A 16,039-nucleotide genomic window follows, 5' to 3' on the forward strand; every position below is an offset into this window, starting at 1 on the left:
CATAAACCAACAAAAAAATCTAGTGTTAAAAAACAGAAAGGAGAAGCCAACTTTTCCTTCGTCTCACAAGGAAAATAGACCAGAAACACCTGGTGATGCAGCCTATTGTACTATGCATACATTGCCATAAAATCCCCACCTGTGGCATGAATTACCAACAGTCTAAGATACATATTAACCCCACGAAAACATTCTAAGTGCAGTGCCTCTCAGTTCTGCAGTAAATGTTACTCTCCTTACCAACACTTGTTTAGTGCTTCAGTAGCAACAATGAAACTAAAGCAGAAAAAAGCCTAGACAACCCTCCTGTTATTTCTTCCTAATAGTAGATATCTTCCAGTCTGTATATGGCTAATCACATTTTACCACTTCAGTGCTCAAAAAATCCATCTTGGCATCCACATGCAACCAGGGACAGCCCCTGCCGCCTTCTCGGTTCCTATCACCACACTCAGCCCATCAGCACTTGAATCATCAGCCAAATTCAGAGAGGGATGGTTGTCTTTCAAAGCTCTTACTCCTATATTTTTCTCCCATTGTGGGTCTGGGAAGGAAAGGATGTACTCACACTTAGCTACTTTGGAATGTGACAGAGTAGTTAGTGAGTTGATATACTTGACATCTTTTTTTTTTTTTTTATTTAGAATCATTGTGTGGGTGGAAAGAAATTAACAATTCTAAAGCACTGAAGAGTAAGAAAACAAAATTTCAGATTTATGTTTAAGGTTCTCCTGTTTGCATCAGTTCTGCAAAGAAACAAAGCACATGCACTGTAAAAAGTAACTTTATCATACCTGTTTTTTTATGTAAAATTCATATTCAGTCCTCTACACAACAGCAACCCATATGTTTTCCTGTTTATTGCAGGAATAATCCTGATTTAAGATGCTGATATAAAACTGACTGAACCTTTAAAATCCATAATAATATTACAGTACAAAGATACAAGAAATCTTGTACCTTCTCAAGTAACTTTTCTAAATATAATATAATTTGACTTCAGGGTTATTAATGTATTTTTTCCTGTAATTTCCAACTGAGGGCTTATCACCATTGATGATGAAGTTGCCATCATAGAATACCTTCGGGGATAGCCCTGGCTAATTCCCAGTTCTATTGCAGTTGTCTGATAAAACGCGGACAGCACTTCTGGGATTTCACTTCTTACTGGCAGAGTGTAATATATTAGGAAACAGAAGTGACATCTCTTATCAAAACTTAACCCAAGTGTCTATTATTAGACCTGAACTCAAGACTCAGGCTTCAGAAGACAGTTTAATGTAACTTTATTTAAATAAATGGTAATACTTATCTATTTGCAGGCTAGCATTTCAAAGCATGCATTGCCTAAATCTGCTTTGAATTAGTCCTTTGCATCTGCTATTATAGTTCAAAGAAATTACTTCAATTAAGTTTAATTACTTCCTTCCACAGCTTTGGATACAGCCCTTATTATATTTCATTGCCTTTCCTCATGGACTGCACGGCAAATAGATGACTAATAAAACTACAAAAACAAAGAAACTATTAAGCAAGTACATTACATATACATAACAATACTATACATGTATCACACTAATTTATTATCAGTCTGCAATCACATAAATGGAATATTAGGAGGGAACTTTTCACACAAGATCAGCAAAATCTGGCTCATTCTCTGAAGTTTTTAATACCTTCCTTACCTAATTTATAAATAGCTTTAAGTTCCTGAAAGGAAACAAGCCCATTAAAGCACAAAAATAGTTATACTTTTTACTCAAGATTATATTAAAGAACATCATCCAGGTAGCAAGTTGGTTACCAGTTATATTCCTTTGTACTCTGCTTGTCTAATAGTTGCAGAAGTATTCGAAATAGCTCTATCCTTCCCAGTCATCTGGAATACCATACCCGTGATTCAATATGGATCCTATAATCTCACTTTTTTTTCAACTACAGATTGTAGGAAGGATGAGGTAAAGCAATGGTAGTACTATGTAGTAAAGCAATTCTTCCCGTTTCATTTGGATGAGAAGGTCTCAAGTGTTTACTTGAAAAACAAAGCATAACTCATATCAGATTGTTTTGAACCAAGGTTAAAACAGTCCTATGTCCACTAAAGGGAAATACTAGGATCAACGTTATACCATTTCTGGTCCAAGCAATGAGATAACCTTTAAAGGTCCCTTCCAACACAAACCAATCTATGATTCTGTAAAAGCTGTATTTTTTGCTGTTGTTAGTAATAAAATACTGATAAACAATATAACTAACAATTAATAAAGTGCAAAGCTGTTTCTGGAACCCTTTACCAAGTAAAGAAACATACGACTAGTCATCACACATCTCAGACTGCTAGAGGCCTTGAAGACTGAACAATTTCAGAACTCATTTTAACTTGGTACAAGAAAATAAGTATGTTTCCTACCAGTAAATAATTTTGAAATCAATTGGATGTTAAGGTTATTATATTTTAGTTCCACACACACACCCCCCAAGTAGACTTCCCACAGTGTTATCTAAACTACTGATGATTTTTCCATTTTCCTTCTTATAAGGATGTTTATTTCCATAAATGGATTACCTTTTCCCATAAATTGCTTTAGAGCACGTCCATGCAGTGCTTCACAAGACACTTTACAAATACAACAATGGTGGTTTAATGGTGCCACTGGCAAATCATGACAAGCCATGGTACCTTGCCCTGAGGCCCTGAAGGAAATTCAACTCTCTGGCCTTATTCACAAGGGGCTGATGACTTCCCTTTTCGAGCAAGATTTGGCAAACAGGCAGAAAAAACTAAAAGGAGCAAGCCTGTCAAATTCAATTTCCTTTTCAGTGTCACTGATAATGTTTTCCTGCAGATTTTGAAGATAAAAGCATCTACAATCCATTTTCACATGTCTGTGACCTGCACGATATCTGCCTTTTGGGGGATGCACTTTTCACTGTACAATTGTTCCTCACTGCAGTGGCCTCAGGCAGATTTGAAACTGATGATCAGAGGTAGAAGGTAAAATAGGAGTTTGTAGCCCTAACAGCTCTTGCAGTTTGCATTCAGAACGAGTACACCAAAGTCAGCTTCTCCCACTGGAATCAATGAATGGCGAGTAGTAATAAGGTCTCATGCAAGACCCCAGTGGGGAAAAAAGCACAGTCAATCTTCTGGTTAATTCATAAGTGACATCAAGTGTAACATTAGTTTTAGCAAATACTGAAAGCTAAATTTTCAGAAACATTCATTTTCCAACCCTCACCTGAAATACCAGGAGGCAAAGAAAGCTATGCAAGCATGCCAGCTGAGCTTCACCGCACACACCTCAAAAGCACAAGCACCCCCAGGAGACAGCAGATGAACTAACACACTGCCTTCTAGACGTGTGGTCAAACTTGAAATACCAATGGCATTTAGTAAAACAACAGGAGACAAAATACATTCAGAGGCCAGCAAGATGCAAGACCACAAGCAATTTAATTCTTTCAAGCAATTTTTATTCTTTATTTGACAGACATTTGGTATCACTCTTTCAATAAAGACCAACTACAGTGCAGTCACTGTTGTCTCTTGTTCTTGTAGGATCCAACAAGGAAAAATGTTGTGTAGTTTTATCTGGCCACAGTATACAACAAACTGAAGTAGAGTGGACTTTGAATGGCTTCTTCAGGATCTCTGACTGATACAACTATGGGTAGCCATTCTTTTAATTTAAAAAAATCAGCTGTAAGAAACAGTGATAGAAATAAAATCTATAATCTGCAGATAGACGAAGCAGAAAAGAACCAATGCCATTTTAGGGATATATATATATACATACGCTCATATGCTGAATAAGAGACAACTTCTGAAGAAATAAAGGGCCTAGAAGCATAAATCCAACAGACTTGGTCACTAACTGTCTATTAGGTTGTTTGAGTATCTAAAACTATAGCATTAGTGCTATTAAAATACACTACTGCTTCCTAAATAATTCAGACTTACCTACAGTCAGATGTAGAAGTTAAGTAATGCAGATATTTTGTAGTACCTGGAGTTTGTGCAGGACTGTAGTTGAGGAGGTGGTGGCATGTACAAACCAGAAGGTAGCCCAGGGGTATTGTTCACATGCAGCAAAACTAGATAGCATGCAGCCAGCTCAGCTGATCATAGATGGAAAAAGTTATAGATGTATCTACAAGTCTGGGACAGACAATGATCTCCATCAGTACTAGATGAAGTAAGGAACAACTCCTTTCTTCCATTCTGTGCACGCTGAAACCGTATTCCAGTGCTCAGAAGGCATCAATTTATCAGACTGGACAAAGGGACTTGCTGCCTTTCTAACTCACAGCAGTGGGGCATGCACACAATAAAGCTGCATTTTTGCTACAGAACTTCCCATTTGGCTTCTCTCACCGTTTAAACAGTGGCTAGATCCAGACTATTCTTATTGCCTATACATTGGCAAGCAGTCTCCTACTGAAGGGCATACAATTAACAGTATGGACTACTACTACTGCAGGCAATTTTTTGGTAGTAGTACCCACATAAAGATTTCCTGACACCTGGTAGACTACTCTCTTATGTTGCACCACCTCCTCAGCTGGGCCCAATGCAATCTCTGCAATACTCAGGAAACTAATTAATCTTAAAAATAACCCTCTGGAAATCAAAAAGAGTTATTCTAATCCAGTTCCATTTTCTGCTTATGTTACCACAGCCCCACAGGCAGCTATGTGGGCACAACAGAGGAAAAAGTGAGTAGCTGTCAGTGACTCGTCAGAGGTGCCAGTCTTTGAAGGCAGAGCAACGCTGAGGAAAGGGTGAGATGTGCTGCCCACGGGGACAGTGACCACACATTGACTATCTGGCTCTTGGATTACACATTTGGCACAGGTATCTGGGTCTGTTCTTGTGGTTAAGGCAGTGATTACAGGCAAGGAAACCAAGTCTCTGTATTTAGTATTCTCAAGAGGAAGTGTGGTTAGATGTGGGAAGCTTCGATGGCATTTCAAGGTCCTCAGTTCTCCCATTTCAGATGAAGTGACTTGGTAAAACCTCTAAGATATATTTCATTAAACCAATTAAGGTGAGTGGGCAAGTGGCAGCAAACACGACAGAAAAACATAGTATGAATTGCAATTCATAATAAGAGTTGTGAACTGCAGAGACAGACTGCCAGGTCTCAGTAACAGGTACAGAGCAGTTAGTCCTGGCTGAGAGAACCTGCACACTAAAGATAAAGTCCAAGAAGTTTTTCTAAAGATGCCATGTCTTTTACCTTGTTTGGAATGTTCAGTGGCTCTTTTCTCTTCCCATTTCCCTACTCAAGAAAAACATTTAGTAGGGTAAAACTAATTTTTCTGTAAAAATATTTTTATGTCCTGTGAAAGGAAATGAAAAAAAAGATAGAAGAGGGATAGAGACATGCAGAGACAGCTGTCTGAAATTGTCTCATTAATCATATGGAAAAAAGTTACAAAAGTTTTTCTTTTGGCAAAATTTCCATATTCCAATTACAAAAGATGTGTCTTCAACCAGTTTTTTCCCCACGTTACACATTCCACAGCTCCCAGGGATCCCACAGCAGAATGAGTCAGTCACATTCTCCATTCCTTTTTTTAAAATGCAAAGGCTTTTTTTTTTTTTTGTCTCCACCTATGACGCACTAATAGAAAGCTCTCTTCTGTTAACAGTTAATTGTTACCTGACTAGCTTGCCACAGGCAAATTCAAACACAGGAAAATTACAATAGATCAGCAGACAAGAAGTAACTTGTAAATAACTTATTCACATGGCCGAGAGGACTAATCTAGAAAAGTTTAGTAAAACTAGAATGAATTTTAATAATCACATAAGCCGCAGCATGGACACATATAAAGTGGAATTAGAATCTTTATTCATCTGCCAAAGCAGAACAAACAAAATCATATAGGAACTTTATTCTAGTGTAACTGCATTCCCACAGCAGAACACAACACATTAAAACATTAAAGCCTTCTAGCCTTTTGGGATTAACCCAAAAAATAAAGTGACTTCCACTCATGAAGAAGGGCCAGATGTTAGGAATTTAAAGGAGTACATACATAAGCCACAAGCACATAACTTCATATTCTAATGTAAAATAGTAATAATAATTACTCGAAGTATACCAGGTGGTGTTCTACTGGCCCCAGTGAGTTTGTAATAATACCAATATGTATATTAAAGATCTAATAAATACACATTGTTATTTCTTAAATGCAGTATCACCCCATCATTCCAAGAAGAAAATTACATTCAAATCTGAGTAAACAATAGATTTGGAAGAAACTAAAAACTGATGATTAATAAAAGGTTGTGAACCTTGCAAGGAAAAAAAAAAGTGGTATTTGATTTCTGGATTTTCCTATCTAGAATTAAAACACCAAACCTCATGGAATGATGTCTCATGTTGTTACATGCTCAGGTCATTCCCTTTGCCAAAGACTGGACAAATTTTTGCTAGTAGTAAGTTTATATTTAATTTTAAGGAAGAAAACTTTAGAAAGAGACAGAAGATACCTAATCCTACAAAAAAAAACAACATGCAAGGAATACATCATTAGAAGAGATAGGATCTATAAATAATTCATTCTGCATTTCTTCTGTACAAATTGCTATTGCCATGAAATAAACATGGTTTTCTGATTATTTTCAACTGCTCCACACCTGCATCTTACCTGCCTAGGCTAGCATTCTATTGCCTATTGTTAATGCAAATTGCTGCAAAATATACCTTCATAAGAAACTACTGCTGCATTTAATTATTAGCAAGTGTGGTGCTCCCATGTTACTTTTAAAATGTCACACATGCTGTGCAGATATACAAGAACTGCTTAACAGGACTGCCTTTAGATGACACAAGCCATTACTCCTGAATGGCACCACTGATAAGATTTCATCTCCCAATCCTCTTCGATTTCAGTTCCTGTCTCACTTTTTTTCTTCTCAATAGTAAAGATGAAAAAGAATATCCAGCATGGTATTTTATCCAATTTTAAATACATAAACTGAGAATTATCATGTTTTCCAGGTGCTTCTGCAAAAATGATCAGAGGCAAAATAACTGTCATTATTTTAAATACAAACCCCATTTATATAAATTTTGTACTGATAACAATTTCAGTTGGTTGACCGATTTTAAAAAATAAAGAAACACAGTATAGCTGTACAGCTCCTGAAAAACATATGAATGCAGCAGTATATCTTAGTAAAATGTGTGACACTACTGTCAAAATCGTATTTGTAACAGTGTAAAGGCAATATTTTCATAAACCTTGGCTGTTCTTGGGGGGGGGGGGGGGGGGGGGGAAAGGGGGAGTGCAGAGAATATTCAGTTTAATATTTAACATTGTCTGAGATGACATACAGAAATTCGCACCTCATCCAGCCATGTTTTATTATGTCCTCAGACTCAGAAACACAACATACAATACAATCACACGTTGTCCTTTTTCGGTCCAAGCTCCCATTCTGCAGAAACCAATGAACCCAGTGGAGAAGTGCTGGTCTTTCTTACCTCAGCAGCGCATGGGTTATTTACAAGAACTGTCACACAAAATGCAGTAGATGCAGTTTTTCCTCCAACAGGAATAGCAAATTCATCCCATATGAGTACTTGATGCTGACAACAGTGAAGCAACCGCTCCCTCAACTTTAAGAAATTATAGTGCCCAAGATAGAATTTTGCCTTATTTCTTGGGAATACATCCAATAAATAGAGCTGACTTTATCCCTGTTATTTACAGATCCCCACAAAGATCAATTCTTCCTAATTCCTGGAGAGAGGTCCCAGAGAGGTCTCAAATACTACCAAGATAAAATACACCTAAACCTCTTCTTTGTTATGTATGTGTACACTTCTGTACTACGAATCAGACCATGAATGGAGAGCAATTGATAGTCAGAAGAAAGTACTGGGAAAGTGTCATGGATAACAACCACAAAATAAATCATCAGTTTAATATCTAAAAGTCAAACTAGAAATCTAAAATAAATTTACAATCAATAATTTATTTTTTCTTGCACAAAACAGCTCTTTATTTTATGGTAAAAGCTGCTCTGGGGAGGAGATTGGTCCAAAAAGTATATTCATCCAATAACCACCAAGAAGATAAAGAAATTCACTTTCCATTCCATATGTGAGCATTTGACCTTTCCCTTCCTAACAAACACACAGAAAACTTTTTTTTTTTTCCTCCCCTTAAAGCCACACACAAAAAAAATCCCTCAAAAAAAAAAAGTCAACCTGCTGCATAGATATTGCTTCCTTGGGAAAAGATGAAAGAACAAACGCTGGACAGATCATCATGTCCAGTACTACACTTCTGGAAGGTGCACAGATACTGCTGGAATGAAACATGGCAAATGGACAGAAAAAATGCTGAAAGCTCTGCTTTTTCAAATTAACTGCACAGATGTTGTTATCATTGTGACTGAAACCTAAAAAATAAAATAAGAAACAGGATCTTTTAAACTGCATTTCAGACCCCCTTAAATTAATCAGTAATGTTTAGCTCCTGTCACAAAACAAGGTATGTTTTCCTTTTGGCTGCCATCTCACTAGAAATGAGAAAGAACATATCTGTCCAATATCTCCAGGGGTTCGATATGTTATGTCAAAGTATAAGAATTTGCCACTTCCTATGATGTTTTATGTTATACTATGACATGCCAAGTTATCTGGCATTCACGACGTGTCAAAATGAAAATTGAAAAAAAAAAAAATGAACAAGACATAAACCAATTAAACTCATGCACAAGTCTACAAAGAAGCTGAATTTTGAGAAGATTATCTTTAATATGTGATTCCATACCTGTGATAATGCCCACAACCATTGTGCATCCCTGGCGGGGGAAGCCTAAAACATCTGGATGGCACATGCTTCATTGCTTAAAGATGAAGTGCAAAACAAAAAACTTTGCCCCATTACTGCCTTGTCACACAACTACTTAAATGTAAAACTGAGACAGCTCCTAATTTCGTTCTGGTTTTGTCACTCTAATTTTTACACCTCTAATGAATTCAGACAGGAAACTCCAGTTTTAAACCAACTGAAGTATGCTTACACTGGAGGTTGTCTTGGTTTAGCTACGTGGGCATCAAAATCAAATTCATTCAACCAAAGCAAGTCCTCCTGTAGGACTAGACTGCCATCTCCTTCTGCTTGGAAGATAGCTAATATATTATCTTTAAAGTATAATTAGTTTAAGATCGTTGCAAGCAAGAATGAAAAGCGGTTTTATACTTCTTCAAATTTAATTTTCCCTAAATTTTCAAGAAGCCAGCATAATAAAAAGCACATTATAAAATTCCATGTACTACACTCCATAAAATCTTACACGGTAGTTAAGTACCACTGGACCATGATACAGCAATCCTAGCCCTGTACATTGCTGGATTCATTAATGCAGCTTCATTTACTTTGGAGAAATTTAGAGGTAAGCAATATAAAGCAACAAAAAAAGTAGTCTTTTAATTACAAACAGAATAATTTTAAGAAATGTATTTAAAATAGAAATATGCAGTATAGAAGGAGCATCAGAAAGAATTAACTACGGAGTTTTGCTAGTTTTGTTTGGTAGAGGGGAAAAGGAAGGTAAAAATCAGCCATAGCAAATAAGGACAGAGTGATCCAACTAGAAACCTGTTTACTGCCTCAGAAATCCTGATTATTCTCTGTAACTCCTTGTTGCATCCACCTGTTACTTTCCAACTCATTTGTCCATACCTCATCAGGGCATTTTTACATATTTACCACTTCCATCCCTAGAGATATAACCAAAACTAGGAATGATTCCAGTCACAACAGAAACACCATGCCAACAAAACTGTTGATCATCAGGTTAAGACAGGCTGAGAAGAGAGCTCACATTATGGTGAACCTGCAGCAAATTTAGAGGTTGCTGGGAAATGACTCATCAGATGGGCATCTGCCCATGAGGAGGGGAGGTCACCTTTGTTTCTTTCCATAGAATCTCTCCATCTCTTGTCATGTCAGAAGAAATAGCACAGCATGAGACTCAAACAGGATCCAAGTACAATTCTCAGCACAGGAAAACTGATGGATGCCATGCATAAACATTGCTGCAGTCAATTTAACAGTCAAGGCAGTATGTGAATTATCTTGGACCTGATTCAAGCAGGATATAGAGGTCATCTCTATGGAAGGCCCTGCATCCTGCAAATCGCCAGCAGTGAATGGAATTATGGTGAGACACAAAGCCTATCCTGCAGAACAGAGCATAACTGAAACAAGGAATGTGCTTCTGATGATGTAGAAACTTGGGTGGAAATAGCTAGAACCTGTGTCATGTACATAGGGGTTAACAAATAAATAAATAATCAAATTAATAATTAAGTATCCAAAATGACAAGTGTCCAAAAACCAGAACCAGATCCTTTTAGACCTTCTGCCTCTCCCCTCTGAACAGCTACTTGCCAGGGTGGAAAATCTGATATAATGAGATCAGCTTCGCTATTTTAGTCTCAAAAGTGCAGATGGAGCATATGTCTGCAGATAGTAATGTTATCTGTATTACTGCAGTGTCTGAGGACCCCAATCAGACACAGGCCATTGAACACTCAGAGAAAACTCTCAAAGAAAATTCCTGCCAAAAACAGTTTACCATGTGAACTAGGGGATAAAGCCTGTGGATTTAATTAAACTAGCTGAGATAACTACAGAGGGAACATGGAGAACAACCATAGGTGAACACACAGGTATAGTCAATTTTAACAGCATGCTGCAGAAAACTGTTACAAGCATGTGCTGAAGGGTTTTGTTTGGTTGAAACCCGTAGGTTACACTTTGCAAAACAGTTCTTTCAATCTTTGAATTAGAGGAAAAAAAATGTTAAAGAAGCTACGGATTTTAGTCAGCCACCTGCTTACTGGGAGAGAACTCACAACCAGCTGTGGAAATATGAACACTGTCTCACATTATACAAATACTATTACAACCACAGAATTTCACTGAAGGTTTCAACTAACTTGTGATCTCTGCTGGTAGGTCATGTCCAGCCTATAAATACATGAAATCTCTTTTATTCACCACACAGTAAATACCCAGAGCACAAAAGAGAAGGAAACCTCTTTCTAGATTTCACATTAATCTTCAGAGTATGGTCTCATCACACATGGGCTTTTTAAATTAAATTCTACCATATTAAGCCTACACAGTTAAAATTATACTATGATGACAACATAATCCACCTCCATCATCTTCTTCAAAACCTCCATTTAAAAAGAAGACTTTGTAAACAGGGGAAGGAATAATCCCCTGGAATGTGCAGCATGTGTAAACTAAGTTACCTGTTCTATTTGCTTTAAAAGATCACAGTCAAGTCCTCAGTGGGGGGATACCAACATTCTACAGAGTATCATTATAATTCATGCTGTATTTATTGTAAGACAACAGGTACACTGAAGTATCATTTTTCAGTTATGCAAAAAGTAGCATTTAAGTAATTTATTGAATATCTGTCATGATTTTAAAGGGTTAGTGGCTGATACAGTGGAAGTTAGGGAGTTCAAAATCTTTAGGGATAACAGTGACTACATAAATTGTAATCACTGTTAATCTAGTAATAGCAAGGTGGCATGTAGCTACCATAGTAACAAGCATAAGATCAACTGTTCGCTTCCAAGAAATGCCTACACTTCACTCAGCTATTCTGCCATGATTTTTAATGACATGATAGAAAAAATAACACATTCTGCAGTTTAGAACTCGCCCCTTTCTCTGCATTTCCTCAACAGAAGAATTCCTCAGAAGAGACTGTCACTGGTTTTAACGAGAATGTCCCACTACTGATAGGGAGACAAAGTTTCTGGAGTCATGAGCAGTGACAGACCTGCCAATCTTAACCTTGGGAGAGTACATGAGAAACACCACAGAGACAGCATGCACCCAAGGAAGAATCACCTTCCCAAGTATTTCTACAAGAGCTACACACAGAGATTACTTTGTGCTGTAGTCATAGTAAAAGGAGGTCTTGGTATCAAAAGGTTATACTTTTTCTAATATGCTCTGAACCACTGTAAGTAACTCCAGTTAATTATTAATAGCCACCTCTGTTCTTTGCACTTTACAGACATCTCTATCCAATCTCATTTATATTATATTCTCACACATACAGAACTTCAACATTTCACAAGTCTCAGTATTGGGGAGGGGGGAAGAGGGATTTAAAAATATAGGAACAGAGGCAGGGCAAGCCACAAGGCAGAGCCACAGGGGCACTCAGGGCTGAAGTGACAAGGATGTGGTGTTTTTCTGGCTTCCCATCCACTGTTCCACCACCTAGTTAATATCTATACCTATAACGCAGATTTTTTTATTACTATTTATTTATTTTATTTTTAAATGTTTCCACACAGGCTACTAACTGAATAAATGAGAGAGTCAAGACAAACCTAAGAGAAAGGAGGGTGTAGCTAACAGGTTTGTATTTTCAGGAAGGAATTAGGCTGGTGTCATATCAAAATATACATACTGTTCTGAATTTCCTTGTTATGGTAAAAGCTTGAGGAGTTCCTGTAGGCATTACATTATAAAGTTATACACTGTTAAGTATCTTCATCTAGACATTTAAATCACTCTTATGGGATGTCTGTCTGAGAAAGTCCGGCTGCCTTATGGCAAAGCTAATCTTCGCATATCTGTTTCACTTTTTATCCTTGCACCTGCCTGTATTAACAAGATTAAGAATTAAGTTGGCAGAGGGCTGTCTGTCAAGGAATACCAATTTATCTATTGAGTTAATCATCAGAATTACAATCAAATGGAGCTCAAGTCCTGGACAAAGAGAAGGTGTTTATTGTGTTATAATTCAAACTCTAAATGGAAGGCCCTGCAGAAATCATCCTTGTGGCAGGCTGTGTCACCAGACTGTGCAGAGGAAACGACGGGGAGGAAGAAAGAGACACCGGAGTTTTCTTGTAAAAGGATATTCTTATTTAACTGTTAGGGCCAGAGGGAAGATTTTGCATGTGATCTCTCTACATAATCAAAAAAAAAAAAAAAAAAAGTAAAGAAAGTCTGCCTTCTGGATCACTTGCAGATCCAAGTGAAGTCATTCAGGGAGTGTTTAAAAAGGAGCGCACGTGCTTATCTTTGTGAGGCCAGGCTCCATTCACAGAGCTCATATCTCGTTACCCCAAGTCACAACTTAACTCACAATTGAGTCAGTACTGTCTGCTTAAAGGAATTTCTTACCATCCATCTCCAAGCAGAACCTGCTAGTTCAGGGAAGTTTTTGCACTTGAGGCAGACTTCGCCATATTTATTAATATAAGCTGCCACAACCTCCATGCTTGCAAAAGAAAACCCAAAAAACATCCATGTACCTGCTAGTAGGGAATGAATTGAAAGGGGAAAACAGTGCAGCAAAATAAGAAGTTGCTTTTAAAGTTGAACACTCCAAAAAAAGTGATAAGAATCAGATTCAAAGAGGCACAGGAATGTTTATTATTTGGGGACCTCTATGAAGCTTTGCAATTTATCCATTTTGCTGATATGCTGGAGGTAACTGCTATGAGAGGCCATCCCAAAGTTTGGGAAAATCAACCCTTTGTTAGAAGATCAGACTGAAAATAACAAAGCATTCACAGATCAGTTTTATTTACTAAAAGGAACAGAGTGCTAATGTATACAAAATATAGACAGGAGCAAGATGGATCGCAAATGAATCTGAAACAAACCACTTTCAAGCCAGGCACAGGAGAGTGGCTCCCTCCAAGTGACAGCACTGCAAGGAAACAAACGCTGTTTGTTCTCAACCGACTGCACTTCCGCCTCCTCCCCTTTCATTCAATACTTAGTGCTAGTGATGCTCCCTCCATCTCCATGACATGCTTGTTGCAAATACTTTTACCTCGGTGAGGAAAGCAGGCTGGAGAAAGCATATGATCACACGGTAAGTTTATGCTTATATTTGCTGGCGTCAAGGGGAAAATCCCTCTATCAAACAGGTCACTTAATTAGCAAATGCAATTACGTATTAAGTATAACTGTGTGGAGCATGTGGATTTGGGGTAAATTCAGCAGGGGAGTGTGTGCTTAAGGAGCAACTGGGACAGCCATGTACATCTGCAACCTTTGCTTTAAAAGCAGTAAATGCTGCAGTCAGAAAAAGAAAATAACTTCCCCCGTTTTGTCCTTTGTGCTGGAAGTCTGTTGCCCGAATGCTATTGCTCCTGAAGGAATTCAGCTCAGACAAAGTCAGCTGAAACAAACCAGAGCCCCTCACCCCCCTCCTATTATTCGGTACACAGTTCCCTTCCCGCTAGCTCACAGTTCTGACAATGCAGGGAAAGAGGAAAAGAATGGCAGAGGGAAGCAGAGCACAGCTGTACGTTGCAGAATCTCTCCATATTCAATTGCCAAACAAAGCCAGTATTCGAAAAGACAACGAAGATGCAATAGGACCACACTGAATCCATGCCTCTGAGCAGCGACGGGCTCTCTAACAATGCATTCAAGCAACAGATAGAGATTTACCTTCAAAATGCAGGCCATGTTCTTTCTCTATCCTTCCTACCACAGAGCAGCAGGATTCTACTTTGTGAGCAGCAGTTTCAGTGTCAGGCAAAAGGCTGGTAGAGCTGCAGAACTGCTAGTGCCTACATTCCTGTAGATCCAAATAAGGGTACCACGCATCCAGGATCCGTTAGTCATATTAGTCTTTTTATGCCCCGTTTGTTCCACCCATCAGCTCCTGCCACTGGCTGGGGGCCAGCCCGGTACCTCCCCTCTGTCACGTGACCAAGTTTGATTCATGGCTCCAGCATATTTTTTTGTAAGCTTCAGGACGCTCTCGCACAATACTATACGTACAAATGGCAATCTGTACCTTGCAGATGTTTTGCAATGGTTAGAAATCAAGCTGCGTGTTTATAATTAATCCCTATGCAACTCTCTAAATGTTCTCAGGAGACAGTTGCTGCCAGTCAGTCAGAAAAGTCCAAACTCTTTCTATTATTTGGGCTCTAAAAATCCTTACACTGCTTGTTAGTGTGAACTATCATTTTATGTTCAACCCTTTTCATTGTACACAAGGCTTCCCTTTGTCTGAAGGCTGCAACTGCTTCCCTATGAGAGATAGTCGCTATCAGCTACCAACACAAATATCCCACCAGACGTGCTTGCATCGTGCTGCATGTACCTTTTTGTGTAAAGGGCTGGCATATATCACAGGGAGTGAGAAGCGTGGGTTGGTTTGTTTTTTTGTTTTTTATTTGTGCAAGTCTGATAAAGGCTCTCTGAACTTTCTTTGGAGTTTCTTACACTGCAGTGGGATTAACTGCAGGTTAATAGACTCAGCCATTAAAGAAGTCTTTCACTTTGCATCATCTCATCACATTAAAATTCTTCTCTTACATGTCATACTCTATATATTATAAAGGTTTCACTTCATATTTGTCACTTCTGCAGTCTCTTTCTCTCCCCTCTACACTTTCTCAGTACTTCTCATTACTACATCTTGGAACCCTTTGCACTTTCTGTACTTGGCACCTTCCCGGTATTCCTTGTGTGCTGCATTGTTTCATTCCTGCTGCTTTAATACACACCAAAGCTCTCCCTCTCTCTCAATAAATTCCTTGTAGTGGATGTCTTCATTCCCTCTGCAGTGACTCAGTGTACCTGTTTACATGCAGTCAATACACTCCAGTTAATGCTATGAAACTGCTTACCATGGAGCCCCTTAATACATGGAATTCAGAAGTGGTTAGTCCTGTGCTGTACATTTAATAACCAATACAGTTCCTGTCTGGCAAGCCTCTCCTTTCCAGGTGCAATCCCTCAAGACAGTAAATAGGTTGAAACTAAAGGAATTAGATGTCTTCATTTCTATGCAGGGATAAATCATTCCCAAGAGCCAAACAGAAAGGGACTGGGGAGGCTTTCTCCAGCTCACACTCCTTGGCTGCCTTCCTGTGCACGTTCAAAGAAGATGCCAGTTTGTGTTTGGCCTTTGCACCACCGCTCCGGAGTGCTGTAGTTTTACACAGGTGCTGCAAACTCCTCAGCATCTCTCACCACTGAAAATCCACCT

The 16,039-nt window shown here is 38.4% G+C and overlaps 1 protein-coding gene across 1 annotated transcript in view; it reads right to left on the reverse strand.

Annotated features, from left to right (window-relative positions):
- ST6GALNAC3 (ST6 N-acetylgalactosaminide alpha-2,6-sialyltransferase 3) overlaps positions 1-14,710 on the reverse strand; it is a 227,100-nt gene extending 212,390 nt beyond the window's left edge. The window contains exon 1 of the mRNA XM_033000553.2: positions 14,485-14,710. Within this exon, the coding sequence (XP_032856444.1) occupies positions 14,485-14,502 (18 nt within the window). The 5' untranslated portion in view covers positions 14,503-14,710. The remainder of the gene's footprint in view (positions 1-14,484) is intronic.
- Between the last annotated feature and the right edge of the window lie 1,329 nt (positions 14,711-16,039).

Source organism: Tyto alba, unplaced genomic scaffold, assembly GCF_018691265.1.
Source record: "Tyto alba isolate M040663 unplaced genomic scaffold, T.alba_DEE_v4.0 Super-Scaffold_1000006, whole genome shotgun sequence".
NCBI classification, from domain to species: domain Eukaryota; kingdom Metazoa; phylum Chordata; class Aves; order Strigiformes; family Tytonidae; genus Tyto; species Tyto alba.